General features: G+C 39.1%; 1 protein-coding gene across 1 annotated transcript in view; it reads right to left on the reverse strand.

The window, feature by feature from the left end:
- iqgap2 (IQ motif containing GTPase activating protein 2) overlaps nucleotides 1-22,411 on the reverse strand; it is a 111,617-nt gene that overhangs the window by 52,327 nt on the left and 36,879 nt on the right. The window contains exons 3-5 of the mRNA XM_061906334.1: nucleotides 15,108-15,264; nucleotides 14,908-14,985; nucleotides 11,772-11,848 (exon numbers count right to left, since the gene is read on the reverse strand). Of these exons, the coding sequence (XP_061762318.1) occupies nucleotides 11,772-11,848; nucleotides 14,908-14,985; nucleotides 15,108-15,264 (312 nt within the window). The remainder of the gene's footprint in view (nucleotides 1-11,771; nucleotides 11,849-14,907; nucleotides 14,986-15,107; nucleotides 15,265-22,411) is intronic.

Below are 22,411 nucleotides of genomic sequence, written 5' to 3' on the forward strand. Positions count from 1 at the left end.
ACAGGTCTACAGCTCTGCTTTGTGTTATTTGTATGATAGATTTTATTGGTCAAATTTAACAAGTTAACTCATGCGTTTAGTCATAGATTAACAATTTTTTTGAATGCACGAACTCCTGTACAAAGGCAATGTGGGTTGCTATACGGTCAGTGATCAGGTCAAGGCATAGGTACGTGCAAGTTTAGTGAGAAGTCTCTTACTGGTCTGTTCGGTGGCAACAATTGCTTCAAAATACACTCCGATGGGTTTAGATAATGTGTACACAGGCAAAATCTATTTAATCTGATCATAATTCAAATTACAATGTTACAATATAAATCAGTGGTCCCCAAACTTGACTCAGGGGCCGCGTTGGGTTAAAATAATTTGGCCGGGATAGATAGATAGATATATGGATGGACAAGCGGTAGAAAATGTATATGTATATGTATATATATATATGTATATATATATATATATATATATATATATATACATATATATATATACATATACATATATATATATATACATATACAGCAGCCCCCGCGACCTCGTTAGGGACAAGCGGCAGAAAATGGATGGACATATTTATTCCTCACGCACTAATTAACTGAAAACATGACATCAAGTGCGCATTCCATCGATGGAAAAATGCATTTTGTAGACAATATGATTTGCCTGAGCTGCTAGGAGACGGACTAACAAGCAGTAGAAAATTAATTAGAAAGGACAGATTTTAAAAAATTATCAAAAATTATTTTTTTATTTTTTTTTAAACTTGGGACTTCCCGCGTGCCGGATTTTGGGGACCCCTGGTATACATGGATTCTGAAAAAAAAAATTTGATTATGACATGTGTTTTCATGCATCAAACTTTAAATCTGAATAGTTTATTTTGACATGCTCACCAAATACCATAAAAAGAAAGGTGTGTTATTGCTTATGCTATGGTGCCATCTTTTGGAGGAGTTCACTCACTGCAGTTGCTGCAGAACAAGAAGCAGTGACTTCCGCCGTAAACAAACGTGGCTCTGTGCATTTTTACTTGTGCGAAAACAGGGTATTAATTTTTCCTTCTGTGTATTAGTTTTGTTTTACCTCTCTTTTTGAAATGGAGCTGTTCTGTACTCTCCAAGTGGTGATGTGTATAAGTTTCCGTGCGTTGTTATGATACGACATTCTGTGTACGCGCCGGAGGCTAGCAGTTAGCACTTGGGAGTAGCTGTAGGGTTGTGAACTTAACAGTTTGTTGAGACAACTGGATTCCTCATATTTGTACATCAACACATGACACTCTGGATTGTACTTTTTATTTTGCTAGTCTGTTTCAAAGCAAAAAACTTAACAGTATGTAACACTACTTCTGTACATGTTGAATAGTGGGAGACAGCAGCAAGACAATCGCTTCATTCCGAAAACTATTAAATTTAGTGCCCCCGCCCACCACCAAAGTTTCGCTGACGTCAAAGTATGGCTGGGCGATAGATCGATATATCGCGGGTTTGTCTCTGTGCGACAGAAAATGACTATATCGTAATATTCGAGTATACGTTCTCGCACAGTTGCTTTTAGCTGCGGGCATTACACTACAGGCTCTTCTCACTCCTTCTCACAGAGACGTAAAACAAGCCCGCCTTCTTACATACGTCACATAGTGTCACATAGTGTCACATAGTGTCACGCGTGTAGCGTCATACGCTCTTGCCGAGAGCTAATGTTAGCATGGCTAACGTTAGCTGAGGCAGGTCGTGCAAGCAGAGCGAGTGATTTTTACGAGAGAGAAGGTGCAAAACTGATCACAAATGGAGGAAGAAGAATTAATGCCCAATAAAACAGCAGGGGGTCCATCATCTGGCGGTGGTTTGTCTTCAAGCGGCAAGATATTTAGCAGACAACAGCAATATTAGATTAGATAGTACTTTATTTATTCCGTCAGGAGAGTTCCTTCAGGAAAATTACAATTTTCAGCACAATCCCATTCAAGATCAGACAAACATTACAGGGAGACAGAACAGGATCGCTGACGGGTCTGCAAAGTATGCGGCAGAAATATTGCTAAAAAAGGTGGCAGAATGACTATTTTGTTCTTTAATTTAAAGTCACCCGCGAGAGAATGAAGAGTATTCAATAAATACAGTTTTGGTGAATTGACTTAGTTGTGATTTCCCTCTCTGCATGAAAGTTTAAAAGTAGCATATATTAATGCCGTATGAAGAACAATGTTTTAATGTAGACACATAGAATCATAATACTGCTGTGATTATATGCATCAAGTGTTCACTCAAGGCTAAGGCAAAATATCGTAATATATATCATTTATAGCAATATGGCATAAAAACACAGCGATATTAATAAAAGCCAATATCGCCCAGCCCTATGTCAAAGACATGCGCAGTAAGGATCTTCAACCTGAATTTCGGAAAAAGTTTTTTCATGCGCTCCAATCGGAATGACTATTAGCATTAACCACCCGCCTTGATCGGAATGAAATTTTGATTCGAACGTGTGTGATCGTGTCGGAATATTCCGAAATGGCGTGTTTACATGAAGCATTTTTGTTCCGATTGTGTTCATGTGCACATAGCTACTGTTGACAAGTTTTGAGCCATTAATGACATACACTAAAAGTATTTTTAAAATGTTGTCCTATGAAATTCTGATAGTTAAATGCCATTTTTGTCAAAATATTGGGGTCAATAATACAATCAACTAATTTACTACGATTAAATCACATCTCAAAAGATTTACCAACTTTGTCAAAACATATTTTACAGCACTATTGATAACATTTCAAATTATTTGCATAAGTCTTGTATATAAATATTGAGTGTGGGCCTAATTTTTTGTAATGTTCTCATGCAGGGCCATATTTGTTTCATTCTATTATTGGAATATGCTACAGGCTATTAAAGAATCAACTGTGGGGTCCGAATGGCACTCGCTTAACACCACAAAGTGTTTTTTTCTTTCTTTCAAAATCCAACCCTTACTCTTAGACCAGCAACATCTGTTCAACTGTAAGGCATTTTTCTTCATATTACATTGTTGTTGTACGACATATTTCCGACACGCTGCAAACATCTGTTGCTTTGCCTCTATGTGCACACGTGTTTTTGCCCGAGCAAGCAGGGCAGCCCTGTGGGAGTCCGGCTGGACTCAGAGGAAGGAAAAAGTTGTGTGTGCATAAGTTGGGAAGGAAACCAACTCTCAAAAGGACACTGACAGAAACACTACAACAGAGACACAATCCAAGCAGTTCACGTAATCTCTCCGTAAATCTGTTAGGCTGACCAGATGGTCAAACAGATAAAATGACACTTCATAAGTATTGACCTAAAACTAAATGTATATGACATAGACTTGTAGTGACAAAACTGATCTTAGGAAATATACTGCTTACTTAAATAACCATAATTTGTGACAATTATAATATTTAGGTTGAATAGAACATGAAACTTGGGAACTCTGTAATGCAGTGTATAATTGAACACAATATGGTTTCATATCACTTCTGTACAGTCAAGATTCTACAGAAAACAATCTTAACCTTGTTTTGACTGCAAATACCTTGTTGAAACCATCAAGTCCATAGAACTAGGATTTTCAAACTTTTTGGAACCATAGATTTCATTTCACTAAATAAGCGTTCATCACTTGCAACTTTTAAAAACAGTGTGTTTGTAAAAAGAAAAATAATTGAATTATATATAGTTAAAAATTAAAGGAATTTCCATCACATTTATTAAATTCATGAAAATGTGTGCAAAAGGAGCTGGTCGCATCCCTTGGTGAGGTGGCTCGCTGATGTCAACCAAGTTTTAAAACTATCTGCATTACTTAATATAAAATAAATATATCGATTAGGGATTATTAACGTTTACTGGGGGTGTAACGGTACGTGTATTTGTATCGAACCGTTTCGGTACGGGGGTTTCGGTTCGGCACGCGGGTGTACCGAACAAGTTCGGAAGCAGAAGTCTTCACAAGCTGCTCTGCTTTCTGCCTCTGTCTCTGCCTCATTGTCCTGCCCACACAACCATCTGATTGGTTACATACAAAGCAAATCAGCAGTGCGTATTCAGAGCGATGTAACAGCCAATCAGCAGTGCGTATTCAGACTTCAGAACGATGTAGTCAATGCTTTAGCGTCGAGCAGATATTCGTCTAGCAGGGGAGGAGTGGACTCTACCCAAATTATACTAAACACTTCCCAGTCACAACTATTACAAACATCCCTATGAGCCCGTTGACCTTCTAGAAACTTAAACTGCAGCTCAACTAGCTCACAGTATAGGCTTGAGATGAAGGCTAATTAGCGTAACGTTAGCTCATTTTTCTGTGAGTGTGTGTCCGTGCGTGTTTTAGGGGCTGCAAAGCCCTGTCTGTCTATTATTTCATTGAACTCCATTGTGTTTAGGGATGAATTGTCTCTCCTTTTGCAATTGTACTATTTTTCAGCTATAGTTAGTTACATGAATCATTAGTAATGTAGTAGCCTAGTTTTGAATAGCAGGGTCCCTGCTATCACATGTTGCTAAAAATACAACATTTACATAATAAAAGTCAACTAACGGCTTCCCAAATGCTGTAATAAATTAAGCATGATGAGTTGACATTAAACAGTTTCAACGGAAACTGTTTAATGTTAAACTTTTTATATGTAGAAGAAAGGTTTTTTTCATTTTATTTAATCAAAGCAACAACTTGAGGTAGTTTAATGTGGATTAACGTGGGCAGAATTATTATAATGTTCCCAATGTTAAAAGGATAAAGACATTAATTACAAATTTGGTAAAAAAAATAACCAAAAAATTTATATTTTGTTGATTTCTTACTGTACCGAAAATGAACCGAACCGTGACCTCTAAACAGAGGTACGTACCGAACCGAAATTTTTATGTACCGTTACACCCCTAACGTTTACTAAGCGATTTAATGATCGTCCATGTCCCAATTGCGATGCATCGAAAATCGATTGTTTCCTTTACCTCTAATGATACCAGACTACCACGCCCATCCGTGTTGCAGAGATGTTTAAAAATGTTGACAAAGCCTTCTCGGCATTGTTGGGACATGGTTCATGGCGGTCTGAGAACTGCCATGAACTGCCGTCTAAACGAGCGATGAATGTATTGGCTGAAAAGTAATGATTGTAAAAGGGTTAAAAAGTTTTGGGGAATTTTCACAAAACTTATGAGAGACAAGAACACAAAGGATTTTGTTCATTTTTCATTTTAAATTGTAATAATCAACTTGTTATAAATGGCTGGTAATGCAGATAATGGGAGTAAACAATTATACCTCTAAACTACTTTGAAAATTCATCTGAAAAAACACCAACGATACTTAATTTATGTTCCATAACCATAATATAATAACCAAAGTGTAGAAACATTGTTTTTCTAAGAGCAAACTCTGTGGAACTGTTTTGCTAGCGTAGTAATTCATCACCATTTTACGGCATTAGCCGTAAACTATCTACGGCAAGAGACAAGCTAGGAACTGCATCAACAGCTTTGGTTTGAGTCTGTAATACACAACACAATGTCATAGAAAAAATCTGTACTGACTGAATTTCATGTTTTGTTTGTAAGTAGCTAGCTCGACAGTGTATATTCTGTAGTTGTACAGTGACGTCCTGCATTTATCACAATCAATATTACAGTGACTTACTCGATGGACAGTAGTCCGTTCAGTCAAGCTGACCAGGAAGGTTTCCAGTTGATTTGGGTAAGCGCACCATTTATTTTGGCGTGGCTAAAGTCACGCCAACCTCACTCTCTCGGCTTCCATCAGCTCTAGCGTTTCACCCTTTTATTCATGCTTGCTTCTAGAAGCAGCAGTTCATTCATTTTCAGTATATTCAGGTTTAATAAGATGAGGTTGTGAATCCTTATTTGTCAAAAAATAAACGTCTTTGTTGTTTATTAACATATCTGCCATGATTAGAACACACACCCCTTTTTTATGGAAAGTAGCAACACACATTTGTTGCCGGAAGTCCGAAAGGCGCTGCAATGGAAACAGAAATAAATGCATCGAGGAAAGAAGTTCCGGTATTGCTCAGAATGACCAAAATACGCTAAATATTGTACAAACCCAGTTTCCATATGAGTTGGGAAATTGTGTTGGATGTAAATATAAACGGAATACAATGATTTGCAAATCCTTTTAAACCCATATTAAATTGAATGCACTACAAAGACAATATATTTGATGTTCAAACTCATAAACTTTATTTTTTTTTTGCTAATAATAATTAACTTAGAATTTCATGGCTGCAACACGTGCCAAAGTAGTTGGGAAAGGGCATGTTCCCCACTGTGTTACATCACCTTTTCTTTTAACAACACTCAATAAACATTTGGGAACTGAGGAAACTAATTGTTGAAGCTTTGAAAGTGGAATTCTTTCACATTCTCGTTTTATGTAGAGCTTCAGTCGTTCAACAGTCCGGGGTCTCTGCTGTCGTATTTTACGCTTCATAATGCGCCACACATTTTCGATGGGAGACAGGTCTGGGCTGCAGGCGGGCCAGTAAAGTACCCGCACTCTTTTTTTACGAAGCCACGCTGTTGTAACGTGCTGAATGTGGCTTGGCGTTGTCTTACTGAATTAAGCAAGGGCGTCCATGAAAAAGACGGCGCTTAGATGGCAGCATATGTTATTCCAAAAGCTGTATGTACCTTTCAGCATTAATGGTGCCTTCACAGATGTGTGAGTTACTCATGCCTTGGGAACTAATGCATCCCCATACCATCACAGATACTGGCTTTTGAACTTTGCTTTGATAACAGTCTGGATGGTTCACTTCTCCTTTGGTCCGGATGACACGATGTCGAATATTTCCAAAAACAATTTGAAATATGGACTCGTCAGACCACAGAACACTTTTCCACTTTGCATCAGTCCATCTTAGATAATCTCGGGCCCAGAGAAGCTGGCGGCGTTTTGGGATGTTGTTGATAAATGGCTTTCACTTTGCATAGCAAAGCTTTAACTTGCACTTACAGATGTAGCAACAAACTGTATTTAGTGAGTGGTTTTCTGAAATATTTTTGAGCCCATGTGGTGATATCCTTTAGAGATCGATGTCAGTTTTTGATACAGTGCCGTCTTGAGGGATCGAAGGTCACGGTCGTTCAATGTTGGTTTCCGGCCATGACGCTAACGTGGAGTTATTTTCCAGATTTTCTTAACCTTTTAATGATATTATAGACCGTAGATGTTGAAAACCCAAAATTTCTTGCAATTGCACTTTGAGAAATGTTATTCTTAAACTGTTAGTCTATTTGCTCACGCAATTGTGCACAAAAGGGTGTACATCGCCCCATCCGTTCTTGTGAAAGACTGAGCATTTTTTGGGAAGCTGTTTTTATACCCAATCATGGCACCCACTTTTTCCCAATTAGCCTGCAAATCATATCTCGTCTAGTGCCCTTAGGTCAGCTGACCAACTGCTGCTGTTGGCGGTCCCTAAATCCAGGCTAAAGACCAGGGGGGACAGAGCCTTTTCCGTTGCCGTACTAGCCTCAGGTGTATAAAATCAAGCATTTAGGCATGGAGACGTTTTTTACAAACATTTGAGAAATAATTGTCTGCTCTCAGGAGCTCAGTGATTTCCAGCGTGGAATTTTCATAGGATGCCACCTGTGCAACAAATCCAGTCGTGAAATTTCCTCACTCCTAAATATTCCAAAGTCAACTGTCAGCTTTATTATAAGAAAATGGAAGAGTTTGGGAACAACAGCAACTCAGCCACCAAGTGGTAGGCCACGTAAACTGACACAGAGGGTAAGCGGATGCTGAAGCGCATAGTGTAAAGAAGTCGCCCACTTTTTGCAAAGCCAGTTGCTACAGAGCAAACGTCACGGGACCTTTCAATTAGCCCACGTACAGTGCGCAGAGCTTCATGGAATGGATTTTCATGGCCGAGCAGCTCATCTAGGCCATACATCAACAATTCAATGCAAATCGTCAGATGCAGTGGTGTAAAGCACATCGCCACTGGACTCTAGAGCAGTGGCGACGCGTTCTCTGGAGTGATGAATCCCACTTTTCCATCTGGCAATCTGATAGCCCAGTCTGGGTTTGGAGGTTGCCAGGAGAAGGGTACATTTCGGACTGCATTGTGCTGAGTGTGAAATTTGAGACATTTTCAGGAGTTGGGCTTGGCCCCTTAGTTCCAATGAAAGGAACTTTGAATGCTCCAGGATACCAAAATATTTTGGACAATTCAATGCTCCCAACATTGTGGGAATAGTTTGGAGCAGCCCCTTTTCTTTTCCAACATGACTGTGCACCAGTCCACAAAGCAAGGTCCATAAAGAGTCTGGTGTGGATGAACTTGACTGGCCTGCACAGAGTCCTGACCTGAACCCAATAAAACACCTTTGGGATGAATTACAACGGAGACAGAGAGCCAGGGCTTCTCGACCAATATCAGTGTGTGACCTCAGCAATGCGCTTTTGGAAGAATCGTCAAAAATTCCAATAAACACAATCCGCAACTTGTGGACAGCCTTCCCAGAAGAGTTAAAGCTGTAATAACTGCAAAAATTGGACCGACATTATATTGACACTTCAAGTTCATATGTGAGTCAAGGCAGGTGGACAAATAATTTTGGCAATATAGTGTATATTTAATAGCAACTTCTATATAAAATGTTGCTGGAAGGTTTTTAAGTTGTCTAAGAGGCCTTTGAAGGTTGCAACGGTTAATCCCATTAGCCGCATCTTTCAAGCGTTTATCATCTTTAGAAAAAATGTTGTCGCTCATGATTGTGACTAGTCAAAATTTAAAAAAAAAGTGCATTTCCCATTCAAGTCTTGTTTCATGGACTTATCTTCAAGCACCTAAAAACAGACGGCAATATCTTGCCTTCTGTCATTGTTCTCAATAAAACCTGACTCCATTGAACTTTTCCTATATTCTCTAAAATGAGCCATTTTGGCCGTTGCGACTTATCTTTTGTGTTTTTTTTTTTATCTGCAGAAGCAGTTTGCACCGAGTTTGTCTCGAGCATAGTGAGCCATTTATCTGGTGTGTCAGAGTAATGTGAGTTTTGAATTCACTAACTCTAATCTAAATAAGCGTTATCTTCAATCATAATCGTAATTACGTATCTTTCTAATGAGGGGTCATTGTAGGGCTGTGCGATATGGTCTTTTTTTAATATCGCGATATTTTTAGGCCATATCGCGATATACGATATATATCGGTATTTTGCCTCAGCCTTGAATTAACACATGATACATTAATTCTGTATGATTCTGTGTCTACATTAAAACATTCTTCTTCATACTGCATTAATATATGCTCATTTTAAACTTTCATGCAGAGGGAAATCACAACTGAGTCAATCTACCAAAACTATATTTATTCAAGTTATTAGCAGCTGACTTTTCAAACGATGCTACATATTAGCAGTTATGCTACTTTCGGTAGGAACGCTTGTGCCCCACACTTGACAAATTAAAGTTGTCTATTCAACATATTCCCGCTTAAAGCCGGACCACCGCCAGACGATGGACCCCGTTCTGTTTTTCTTGGGAATTAATTATTCCTTCATTTGTTACCAAATTCGCACCTTCTTTTTCTCGTAGCAACACCCCGCTAGCATCACAGCTAACGTTAGCGGCGCTGCTACCTCTTTGCTGGGCGAGGGAATTTACGTATTTGACGTTTGACGTGACGGTATGTGACGTGTGTAAGAACCTGCGCTTACACTCTGTGAGAAGGAGAAGAAGGAGTGGGAAGAGCCTGTAGTGTAATGCTCACAGCTAAAAGCAACTGCGTGAGAACGTATACTCGAATATTGTTATAATCATTTTCTAAATCGCACAGAGACAAACCCGTGATATATCGCATACATCCATATATCGTCCAGCCCTAGCTCAATCTATCATTTAATACTACTCAAAGTGTAAGAGCCCCTTTTTTGTAAAGTGCCTCTCATCCACAACCCTTATTTGAGTCAAGAGCACACGTTGTTTTTTCTTTTTTGTGAAGTCTTAATTGTAAAAAATGACTAGTGGTAGTACCAGTACAACTGTAAACTGCTAACTATTGGGAGTCATCTATTCTGCCTATAAAGCCCTCTAAAAACAACCAACAATACTTCACTTACAGGCCATGACCTGCATATAACAAAGTATTAGCGACATGATTATTTTAAGAGCTAACGACGAGGAACTATTCTTAGTAACATGGCGCTTTGATTGCGGAGGAAATGTAGCAACCGCGACTTTTTACTGAGCTGCTGCATCGCCTTTGAAATGGTGAAAGTTTGTGCTAGATTATAGATCATGCCTTGCTCTTGTAAAGTTTTGGGCATGACACGAGAAGTTGGTCAACTTAGACCCAAAGTTGCTAGGAAGACACGACAAGATAATCCTTTCTGCTGAAAGATATAAACATCCCAATGAGAGGAGACACTGCACAGTAAATGATTGGTTTATTATGTTCGTGCTTTGCATTTCTTGCTTAAGACTAGAATACATCGAAGTCCCATTACCTGCATTGTCTGCAACTTCTTACAAACGTTTATTTACAATTTAGAATACATTATTTTCTCATACAGGGATTGCGAAAGTCGGGCAAAATTCTAAAATAAAAAGTGCAGTTATTAGGGCTGCGAATCTTTGGGTGTCCCATGATTCGATTCAATATCGATTTTTGGGGATGCGATTCAAATAAAAATAGATTTTTTTCCGATTCAAAGCGATTCTCGATTCAAAAACCATATTTTTCCGATTCAAAACGATTCTGTATTTATTCAATACATAGGATTTCAGCAGGATCTACCCCAATCTGCTGACATGCTAGCAGAGTAGTAGATTTTTTTAAAAAAGCTTTTATAATTGTAAAGGACAATGTTTTATCGACTGATTGCAATAATGTAAATTTGTTTTAACTTTTAAACGAACCAAAAATACGACCTATTTTATCTTTGTGAAAACATTGGACACAGTGTGTTGTCAAGCTTATGAGATGCGATGCAAGTGTAAGCCACTGTGACACTATTGTTCTTTTTTTTCTTTTTATTTATATATTTCTAATGTTAATGAGGGATTTTTAATCACTGCTATGCTGAAATTATAACTAATATTGATACTGTTGTTGATAATAATTTTTGTTTCACTACTTTTGGTTTGTTCTGTGTCGTGTTTGTGTCTCCTTTCAATTGCTCTGTTCATTGCAGTTCTGAGTGTTGCTAGGTCCGGTTTGGTTTTGGAATTGGATTGCATTGTTATGTTGTTGCTGTGTATTGTTTTGTTGGATTGATAAAATTAAAATACTAATAATAATAAAAACAAAATAAATTAAAAAATCGATTTAAAAAAAAAAAAGAGAATCGATTCTGAATCGCACAACATGAGAATAGCGATTCATATTCGAATCAATTTTTTCCCACACCCCTAGCAGTTATCCTTTAAAAGAAAAAAAAAACGTTCCCCCTACCTATGGTGTGCGAACTGCTGGGGGTCCATGGACTCCAGTTTGAAAATCCCTGACATAGAAAGTTCTTAAGTACATTCTTTTTGTAAGTTACCGGCTTTACTTGCAGGCAATCTACCACAGTCACTGCTTACTTTTAGTCTTAGTCTAGTCATTTAGTTTGCTTTTCCAGAAGTGAAAATATCTCAGTAGATACAATAGGTGTGGCAAGTTTGAGAGTAGCACATCCTGCCTTTGTATAAACAATGCTTTGTGGTGTTTGACTTATTTTGCTGTCGAGAATGAAAAGCTACAAAGACAGCACCTTCGAAAACCTTTTTATTCTTACCTTAGTGCGTGTATGCAGTACACCACCTTGGGCATGTTTTTGCGATCGTACACATCTGTTGTTTCCGGGTAGAATATCTGAAAGAAAACCACACAGGTGACTTGTGGCTGAGAGTCCATATTTGAACCAGTCAGGGGCAAACCAAACATTATTAATTTACTTTTATGAGTAAGTTAAGAGCCAGGAAATTATTAGGACCTTGGACTGTTCTGTTTTGTGTCATATAAGCAAGTTACATAAAACATTGCATTGCACACAAAGAACTCTTGTCTTCTCTAACAAAAATGATCCCAAATAGACTATCAAAACATGTAACAAAGTCACATGCTACAGCACTGAAGAAGGGGTTTTCTCCATTCTTAAATTTCATGATAATTAGTCACCATGCACATTTCCACTTGTATAAATGTCACAGAGGTGTTTTCAGAAAGCAATTCTGGAAAACAATAAGAGATAGGCAACTGTTTAAAGCATCTGTCCCCCTATAATGTAAAACGCTGCATGAAGTAATCTTTTAAACAACGGAACTTGACTTACTGACAAAAATGACATTATTGTTGGTAACTTCAGCCTGAACCCATTTGAATCATTAGAACATTGGGAATACAAGTAAAAAGTGTACATATCTAAAATAAATTCATAGAAAAAAATACATCAGTAACAACTGAAGCAAAAGCAAAAAAAGATAACTGCTCTTATAGTTATGTTTCCAAGCCTGGAAAAATGGTTGCAAATCTTTTATGTTTGATGTACATTTTATGAATTAATTGACTCCGTTGAAAAAGAGGTTTTTAATCTCAATGGGCCTTTTCTTGGTTAAATAAAGGTTAAAGAAAAAAAATTGTGTATAATCAGATCATGTACAACCCCAGTAGCTCATTAGCTGATGTACAGTGTTACACATGCATATTTCCCGGTTTACACACTCAGATAATGTAAGAACACATTTTCTGAGGACCTACATCATGGGTGTCCAAACTATGGCCCCCATTAGGTCCGCGAGACGTCATGAATTTAAATGAGAAATCTGGCCCGCAGGGTGTTTTCCAATTAATTTTAAACACCGGACAATATTTTTGCTGCATTTTGTGGACTAGGTATCTAGTTTAGGTCATTGACCATGTATTGTGTTTTGAAGTGAACACAGCACAGCATTTAGTTATATGACCTAATCCAGACAACCTTCCCCAATCATGGCGCAAAAAACAAACAACCAAAACAAAAAGTCAACACACATGGTCACATATTACAACTTGCTCACCGTACTTTGTGGATATTACAAAAATACAAAAAACTTCCACAAACCATAAAATAAATCTAAATTACGCCGATTTAAATCCATTTCAATACATAACGGGAAAAAATTATAAACACTCTACACTTATCCATGTTTGGCGCATTTTAGCTGCTTGATTACAAAATTGTAACGATGTTGTGACGGAAGTAAACATGGTAGGAGTTGAACTTTCACATAAATGATAAATGGGTTGTACTTGTATAGGGCTTTTCTACCTTCAAGGTACTCAAAGCGCTTTGACACTACTTCCACATTTACCCATTCACACACACATTCACACACTGATGGAGGGAGCTGCCATGCAAGGCGCCAACCAGCACCCATCAGGAGCAAGGGTGAAGTGTCTTGCTCAGGACACAACGGACGTGACGAGGTTGTTACTAGGTGTGATTTGAACCAGGGACCCTCGGGTTGCGCACGGCAACTCTCCCACTGCGCCACGCCGTCCCTCGGAATATACATTTTAAAGGCCTACTGAAATGAGATTTTCTTATTTAATCAGGGATAGCAGGTCCATTCTATAAATCACACTTGATCATTTTGCGATGTTTTGCCATATTTTTGCTTAAAGGATTTAGTAGAGAACATCAACGATAAAGTTCGCAACTTTTGGTCGCTAATAAAAAAGCCTTGCCTGTACCGGAAGTAGCAGACGATGTGCGCGTGACGTCAGGGGTTGTAGGGCTTCTCACATCCTCACAGTTTATAACCAACGCCACCAGCAGCAGGAGCAATTCGGACCGAGAAAGCGATGATTTCCTCCTTAATTTGAGCGAGGATGAAAGATTAGTGGATGAGGAAAGTTAAGAGTGAAGCACTAAAAAAAAAGAAAAGAAAAGGCGACGGCTCCAGGCGGCGGCAGTGGGAGCGATTCAAATGTTATTAGAGACATTTACTAGGATAATTCTGGAAAATCCCTTATCTGCTTATTGTGTTAATAGTGTTTTAGTGAGATTATAAAGTAATAACGGTGAACGCCAGTGTCTCTGAGAGAAGCCAATGGAGGAGCAAAGATCACAGCTGCCTTTTTGACACCTGCAGGAGGAGGTCGCATAATCCGCTGAAGTCTCCGGTAAGAGCCGACTTAATATCACAATTGGTAGACACGTGGTAGAGAAACATGTTCGCTTGACCGCTCTGTGTTAAAGCTTCACAAAAAACAAAGAAACACCGGCTGTGTTTAGGTTGCTAAAGGCAGCTGCAATCCACCGCTTTCCACCAACAGCATTGTTCTTTAAAGTATCCATTAATAATTGAACAAATTGCAAAAGATTCAGCAACACAGATGTCCAAAATACTGTGTAATTAAGCGATGAAAATAGACGACTTTTAGCCGTGAGTGGTGCTGGGCTGAAATGTCCGCTCCAACCAATAACGTCACAAGCACGCGTCAACATAAGCGTCATCATTCCGCGACATTTTCAACAGGATACCTCGCGGGAAATTTAAAATTGCAATTTCGTAAACTAAACCGGCCGTATTGGCATGTGTTGCAATGTTGAGATTTCATCATTGATATATAAACGATCAGACTGCATGGTCGGTAGTAGTGGGTTTCAGTAGGCCTTTTGACTATTATATTAATATAATATATATACAGTAGATTACACACACACACACACACACACAAATATATTTCAGCCCGCGGCCCCCTCGTCAAAAAGTTTGGACATCCCTGACCTACACAGAACACAAATTTCCACCTTAAAAGTTTTTAACAAAAATTTATTTTCTAGAAGTGTGGTGGGCTACACCACCTTGTCTACTATATCTACAGCATGTATTGTACATTTGATAGCCAAAACAAGAGAGCTACTGTTGGTTGTGAACAGATCCTACCTTTGGCAGACCCACTGACTCCATGGCCCTGAGCCACTGCACTGTGTTGTCAGTGTGCCTGAAGTGCAGCCCTTTGCTCTGAAAGAAAAATTTAAAAAACACAAAAGAGGATTACGTGTACAGTAACAAGATTCTGTGAATTGCTGAAACTTGTATACATTATCAGATATAGCGATTAAAATACTAACAAAAAAACAGACCTTGTATCGAGCCTGGTCTTTGTCGTATATCCTTTTTACAGAAACCATTTTGGGGGCAAAGAAGTTAGCAAGTTTGCCAAGGTAGACGCCATTCCTCAGTCCTTCCTCCAGTTCTGTTGTCGGGGGCAGATCTTCTTCCAGGCAGGCCTCCATCCACCTGAACACACAAAAAGACAATGAACAAAAAGCAACATGCTCCTTTAATATGTCTGATTAGCTTTCTCCCCCCAAAAAAAACCTTAAAATTCCTGTTAAGACTTAAGTGTAATACCTACATATAAATAAATACTGACAATAAATAAAGATTGCACTTTTGTTCACTTTGAATACAATGTACACTGTAGTTGACACAAAGATCAAACATGATCGTGCAATAATTTAATCGACAAAAATTATGATACAGTTGTTGCCGAAAAATTAATATTTTGGTAACAGTCGGTGATATCGCTGCACTGTTTTTTCCAAAAGGACACTAACATATGTGAGACAGCACGACCAGGAGCTGTGGCCACTGCAGGTGAAAACAAACCAAATGGAAACATTACACATTAAAAACACAAACAACTTGGTCGGTTTCTAAAGCGGACCTTGCTTTGAATGGCAGAACATCTGATGTGAGAAAATTTAAAGCAGCATGTTGGACATCTAGACATTAGCTTTTTAGCTAACGAGCCAGAGAAAGACTGAGTGCATGGTAAAAAAACTATAATTTCAGCCAAAGTTCCCTTGCTCAATTTTGTCAATGCACCTATGTTTCCAGAATCAAGAAGAGTTTCAGTGATTAAATTAATTTTATTTAAATGGCCTAGATGTTTAAAATAGTTCCATCACATCCATTTTCTACCGCTTATTCCCTTTCAGTGTCGCGGGGGGCGCTGGCGCCTATCTCAGCTACAATCGGGCGGAAGGCAGGGTACACCCTGGACAAGTCGCCACCTCATCACAGGGCCAACACAGACAGACAACATTCACACTCACATTTAATCACTAGGGCCAATTTAGTGTTGCCAGTCAACCTATCCTATTTTTACCATTTTCCTTAAAAATGCTTACATATAAAATGGATATTTGTGTTTTTTTTTATCAGCGCTTAGTTTTTTGTTTCTATTGAGAGAAACTTTGGTACAGTGTTTTGTTGCTTGTTTTTACTGCTCCAATTTTGACTATCCTTTGTTCACTTAAAAAAATAAATACTTTGCTTTTATTTTTGTGGTAGTTTAATGAGCAGCACAGTTTAAGTTGAATTATATTTTATATTTTTATATTTATATATCGCGCTTTTTCTCTAGTGACTCAAAGCGCTTTACATAGTGAAACCCAATATCTAAGTTACATTTAAACCAGTGTGGGTGGCACTGGGAGCAGGTGGGTAAAGTGTCTTGCCCAAGGACACAACGGCAGTGACTAGGATGGCGGATGCGGGAATCGAACCTGCGACCCTCAAGTTGCTGGCATGGCCGCTCTACCAACCGAGCTAAACCGCCCTCAAAGTGAAGTAGTACTCTTTATTGTTAATCAGCATATAACTAAACATTTCTCAAGCTGAATTTAAAAGTTAATGTCTAAAAAAAAGCTACTGAATGTGTACAGTTCATAATCCGATTTGTCTAGTCATCGTCAAACTAATCGTCATAATAGTTGATGACTAATCAACTATCAAAATAGTCATTAGTTACAGCCTTACTGTATACAACCAATAAAAGGTATTCAGAAGACTGTTTTGAATGTCCATGAAGACAAGAGAGTGATTCATAGCGCTTTTTTCCAGTTTTCTTTGCAGTCGCTTTTGCAGGTCTCTAAAGACAGGTATTGTTGTGACATTACCTATGTGCAGGGTTTCCCGCAGCGCTTTGTTGGTAAGGCGGCCTCATTAACAAAGAGCCACCACCTAAACTAACGATTTAACAAGATTTTCAGCCACACGTGCGCATTTAAAAAACTATCTCTGTCCCCAAGCAAACGCATACACTGAGTGTCATACGCATGCCAAAATACTTGGGGCGCTGGAGCCCAGGACTTAAAACCATTTTAGCCAATCAGAAACATCCAAAATGTCATTTCCGGAGGCGGCATATAACAAAAATGGCAGGTCACTGCAAGAAATAATTATATACTATGTGGACTGACAGAGACGTAGAGATACTTTTAAGCATTGTATTGGAGTTTAAAGTTAACAAAACTTAGAGTAGTTACCATATTTGTGGAGCGGTACAGATTTGGAGAGACATTCCAGGAAAAAAATGTTATCGGAAAGAGGACATCACAAAACAAAAACAACTATCGGCACTAAACTGAAAGCGATTCGTGGGAAGTACAGCCAAGCAGTCGACGCAGGTGGAAGAAGGGGTTACGGCAGAGTTGTTTAGCTGTACTTTGAACTATGGGAACAGATCTGGGGTATTTCTCCATCCATTCAATTTGGAATAGAAAAATCAGATATTGACACAAGCTCTCACAACAGTTCAGATTCTCCATTCACCCTTGACAGCTAAATGATATGTTAAATGATGTACAGTACAAGAGCAACAAGATTCCAATGGGAGCAATCCACAATCTTCTGTGGTGAAAGAGAGAAGAGCTCTACTTCAGTTATGTGTGCGCTAACTTTATTGTTAGGAAGTAATATTGTTAAAAGGCAGATAGATGTTGTATATCTGGGGCATCAAAACATTTTTACATCAATCAATTAATCAATCAATTTTTATTTATATAGCCCTAAATCACTAGTGTCTCAAAGGGCTGCACAAACGACAACGACATCCTCGGTAGAGCCCACATAAGGGCAAGGAAAACTCATCCCAATGGGACGTCGGTGACAGTGACAATGATGACTATGATAAACCTTGGAGAGGACCGCATATGTGGGCAACCCCCCCCCCCCCCCAAGGGGACCGAAACCAATGGATGTCGAGCGGGTCTAACATGATACTGTGAAAGTTCAATCCATAGTGGATCCAACACAACCGTGAGAGTCCAGTCCAAAGTGGATCCAACACAGTAGCGAGAGTCCCGTCCAAAGTGAAGCCAGCAGGAAACCATCCCAAGCGGAGGCAGATCAGCAGCGCAGAGATGTCCCCAGTCGATACACAGGCAAGCGGTCTATCCTGGGTCCCAACTCTGGACGAGCGGTACATCCTGGATCCCGACTCTGGACGAGCGGTCCATCCTGGATCCCGACTCTGGACAGCCAGTACTTCATCCATGGACCACCTCCACAAGGGAGAGTGGGCCAGAGGAGAAAAAGAAAAGAAACGGCAGATCAACTGGTCTAAAAAGGGGGTCTATTTAAAGGCTAGAGTATACAAATGAGTTTTAAGGTGAGACGTAAATGCTTCTACTGAGGTGGCATCTTGAACTGTTACCGGGAGGGCATTCCAGAGTACTGGAGCCAGAACGGAAAATGCTCTATAGGCCGCAGACTTTTTTTGGGCTCTGGGAATCACTAATAAGCCGGAGTCCTTTGAACGCAGATTTCTTGCCGGGACATATGGTACAAAACAATCTGCAAGATAGGCTGAAGCTAGACTGTGTAGTATTTTATACGCAAGTAGTAAAACCTTAAAGTCACATCTTAAGTGCACAGGAAGCCAGTGCAGGTGAGCCAGTATAGGCGTAATGTGATCAAACTTTCTTGTTCTTGTCAAAAGTCTAGCAGCCGCATTTTGTACCAACTGTAATCTTTTAATGCTGGACATGAGGAGACCCGAAAATAATACATTACAGTAATCAAGACGTAACAAACGCATGGATAATGATCTCGGCGTCACTAGTGGACAAAATGGAGCGAATTTTAGCAATATCACGGAGATGAAAGAGGGCCGTTTTAGTAACATTCCTAATATGTGACTCAAACGAGAGAGTTGGGTCGAAGATAATAATACCCAGATTCTTTACAGAGTCGCCTTGTTTAATTGTCAGATGTTAAAGTTGTATTATTAAATACTCAGCATTTCATGTTTTTTGGCCTTGAGTTGAGAAAAGTTAGCGGACATCCATTGTTTAATTTCATTAAGACACGCCTCCAGCTGATTACAATCCGGCTTGTTGGTCAGCTTTAGGGACATGTAAAGTTGGGTGTCATCAGCATAACAGTGAAAGCTAACACCGTATTTGCGTATGATGTCACCTAGCAGCAGCATGTAAATGCTGAAGAGTGCAGAGCCAAGGACCGAACCCTGGGGAACTCCACACGTTACCTTAACATAGTCCGAGGTCACATTGTTATGGGAGACGCACTGCATCCTGTCAGTAAAATAGGAGTTAAACCAAGACAGGGCCAAGTCTGACATACCAATTCGTATTTTGATACGCTCTAATAAAATATTATGATCGACGGTATCGAAAGCAGCGCTAACATTGAGGAGCAGCAACATAGATGACGCATCAGAATCCATCGTTAGCAATAGATTAGTTATTTTTGCGAGGGCTGTCTCTGTAGAGTGATTTGCCCTGAAACCGGATTGAAAGGTTTCACATAGACTGTTAGACACTAAGTGTTCATTTAGCTGCTCCGCAAAAATTTTTTACAAGGAAATTTGAAATAAAGGGAAGGTGAGACACCGGTCGGTAGTTTACCATGAGGTCAGGATCGAGGTTAGGTCTTTTAAAGAGAGGATGAATAACCGCTTTTTTGAATGCTAGGGGAACAGTGCCCGAGGAAAGTGATGTTTGTAATATTTAGCACTGATGGACCTAATAATACAAAGAGGTCCTTGATAAGATTCCCAGGAAGTGGGTCAAGTAAACATGTTGTTTGTTTTATTCCATTTACACGTAACAATTATTTTAATGTTATTTCATCAAAACGAGAGAAACTATTTTGGATATTTGCAGTATCCGCCGTATTTACAGTCGTATCTGTGTTAAGAGAACCCAGTTGTAGCTGGGACGCATTGTCTTTAATCTCCTTTCTAATTAGTTCAATTTTCTTATTAAATAATTTCATAAAGTCATCTACCGAGTGGGTGGAGCTACTGGAAGGAGTCCCTTGTTGAGTTAGCGTTGCTACCGTACTAAACAAAAATTTAGGATTGTTTTTATTAAGACGGATGGATTTGATTAATATTTAGCTTTAGCTAAGGTAAGCATGCGTGTTTAAGTTATTAAACTATCACACCATGCTTGATGGTAAACCTCAAGTTTAGTCGTGCGCCATTTGCGTTCCAACTTTCTTCTACAAGATAATTTCTGAGCTCTAGTTTCTTCTATAAACCATGGAGTATGCCTTTTGGGAGCCATTCTTAACTTTAGCGGTGCTATACTATCAATGGTTTCGTGCAGGACATCGTTAAAGTTGTTACTGAGGTTATCAATAGAGCCCACATAATTTGGGAATGGTGCCATTACCGAGGGCAGTAGGCCAGCAAGAGTTGTCGTCGTGGCAGCATTAATGTTGCGGATGCTATAGCAGTTATTATTATTATTATTATTAGCTTGCCGAACATGAGTCTGAACCTCAAAATTTATAAGGTAGTGATTGGACATTACTTTAGTATACGGGAGTATCATAACTTTGGAAACGGTGATACCCCTGGCAAGCACTAGGTCTATCGTATTAGCGTTGCGATGCATGAGTTCATTTATGTATTATTATATATGAACTGCACTGCAAATACAAATACTCTCAGGTGACACATTTCAACAATGTGGAATCATATTTTGCCCATTTGTTTTATTATTATCATTGTTTGACATCAGTGTGACAAAAATATTTGCTTTGGAATCAGAAGTCAAGATGGAAAGCATATATTAAAGTTCAGCTGTTTTAGAAGTATTTAAATAGGGTTGTATTAAAAAAGCTTTAAGTAGTTGCTTCTAATAAATAATATTGAGTTAAGTAAAACTGCAGTTGCATTAAATATAATTTTTTTCTGTCAAAATTAAAATATCTCAAAGTGCTTTATTGACACACGTTATTTCCCAACAATGTTGAGGGCCATTTGACTTGTAAAAAACGTCACTATCTTAGCACTACCTGTGCTAAAGTGGGTTTATCCCAAATAATGTATTCAACAGCAACAAGCAAGACAGACTAAAACGAAAACTTCCAATCGAGACAAAGTTGCTGAATGCAGTAGAAAAAAACGTCCAGATAAAGAAGAGACTTCTGGGCATGATGGAGACATCAGAGAAGCGATCGTCTGACAATTTAGACAAACCAACATCAAGCGACGAAGTGGAGTCCCCGTCCTGCGACGTCCCCTACCCCTGGAGAGACACCACCTTAACTAACACATTTTCTGGGGGAAACACTTATGTGTGTATGGACAAAATGTATTTAATCAGATTATCATTCATATTAGAATGTTCCTGTGTACATGGACCCTGAAAAAAAAGTTTTGATTCTGACGTGCGTTTTCATGAGTCACACCTTAAATCGGAATACTTTACTTTGACATGCGCAGGTGTGTTATTGTTTGCGTTATGGCGCCATCTTTTGGACGGGTTCCCTCACTGCAGGTGCTGAAGCAGCAGGAGACTTCCACTGTAAACAAACAGTGTTTTGTGCATTTCTGTTTGTCCGTCGACGTCACTGTATTTATCATTTTTCCTTCTATTCACTACTTTTGTTTTACCTCTCTTTTTGAAATGGAACTGTTCTGTTCCACGTCTTCATGTTACACATTCTGTGTATATGCCTGAGATGAGCAGTTGGCACTTGGAGTAGCTGTAATGTCGTGAATATAACAGCTCGTTAAGACGACAACTGGATTCCTTTTTTTATTGTTACATCGACACATGACACTCCGGATCGTACTTTAGGTTTTTGCTAGTCTGATTTTAAAGCAACAAACTCAACAGTATTAAACGCTACGTCCGCAAATGTTGAATGGCGGGGAGATAGCAGCAAGACAATCCGCTTCATTCCGAGACTATATAATTTAGAAGCCCTCCACCACCAAAGTATAGTTGACGTCAAAGACATGCGCAGTATGGATCATTTCAACCAGAATTTCGGAATATGCATTTTGATGCGCTTCAATCTGAATGGCTGTCGGCATAAACCACCAGACTCAATCCAAACGTGTGATCGGGTCAGGATATGGGTTTACATTAAGCATTTTTATTCCGGTTAGGCTCTGAATCCGAATAAATGTGTCCATGTGCACATTGGTACGGATGCAGTCTGTATGTAAGACTTTTAGAAAATATCCCGGTTTTACGAGGTAGCTCTCACGCCTACATTGTGAGGCTACCGATGACTTATTTCACTTTAGCAAAAAAACATGTGGTGTGTCCCACGGAGTTCAGAACTAATGAATAATAACATTGGTGAAAAGTATTCTCATTTAGGACTTGAACAG

Source organism: Nerophis ophidion, linkage group LG07 (assembly GCF_033978795.1).
Source record: "Nerophis ophidion isolate RoL-2023_Sa linkage group LG07, RoL_Noph_v1.0, whole genome shotgun sequence".
NCBI lineage: Eukaryota > Metazoa > Chordata > Actinopteri > Syngnathiformes > Syngnathidae > Nerophis > Nerophis ophidion.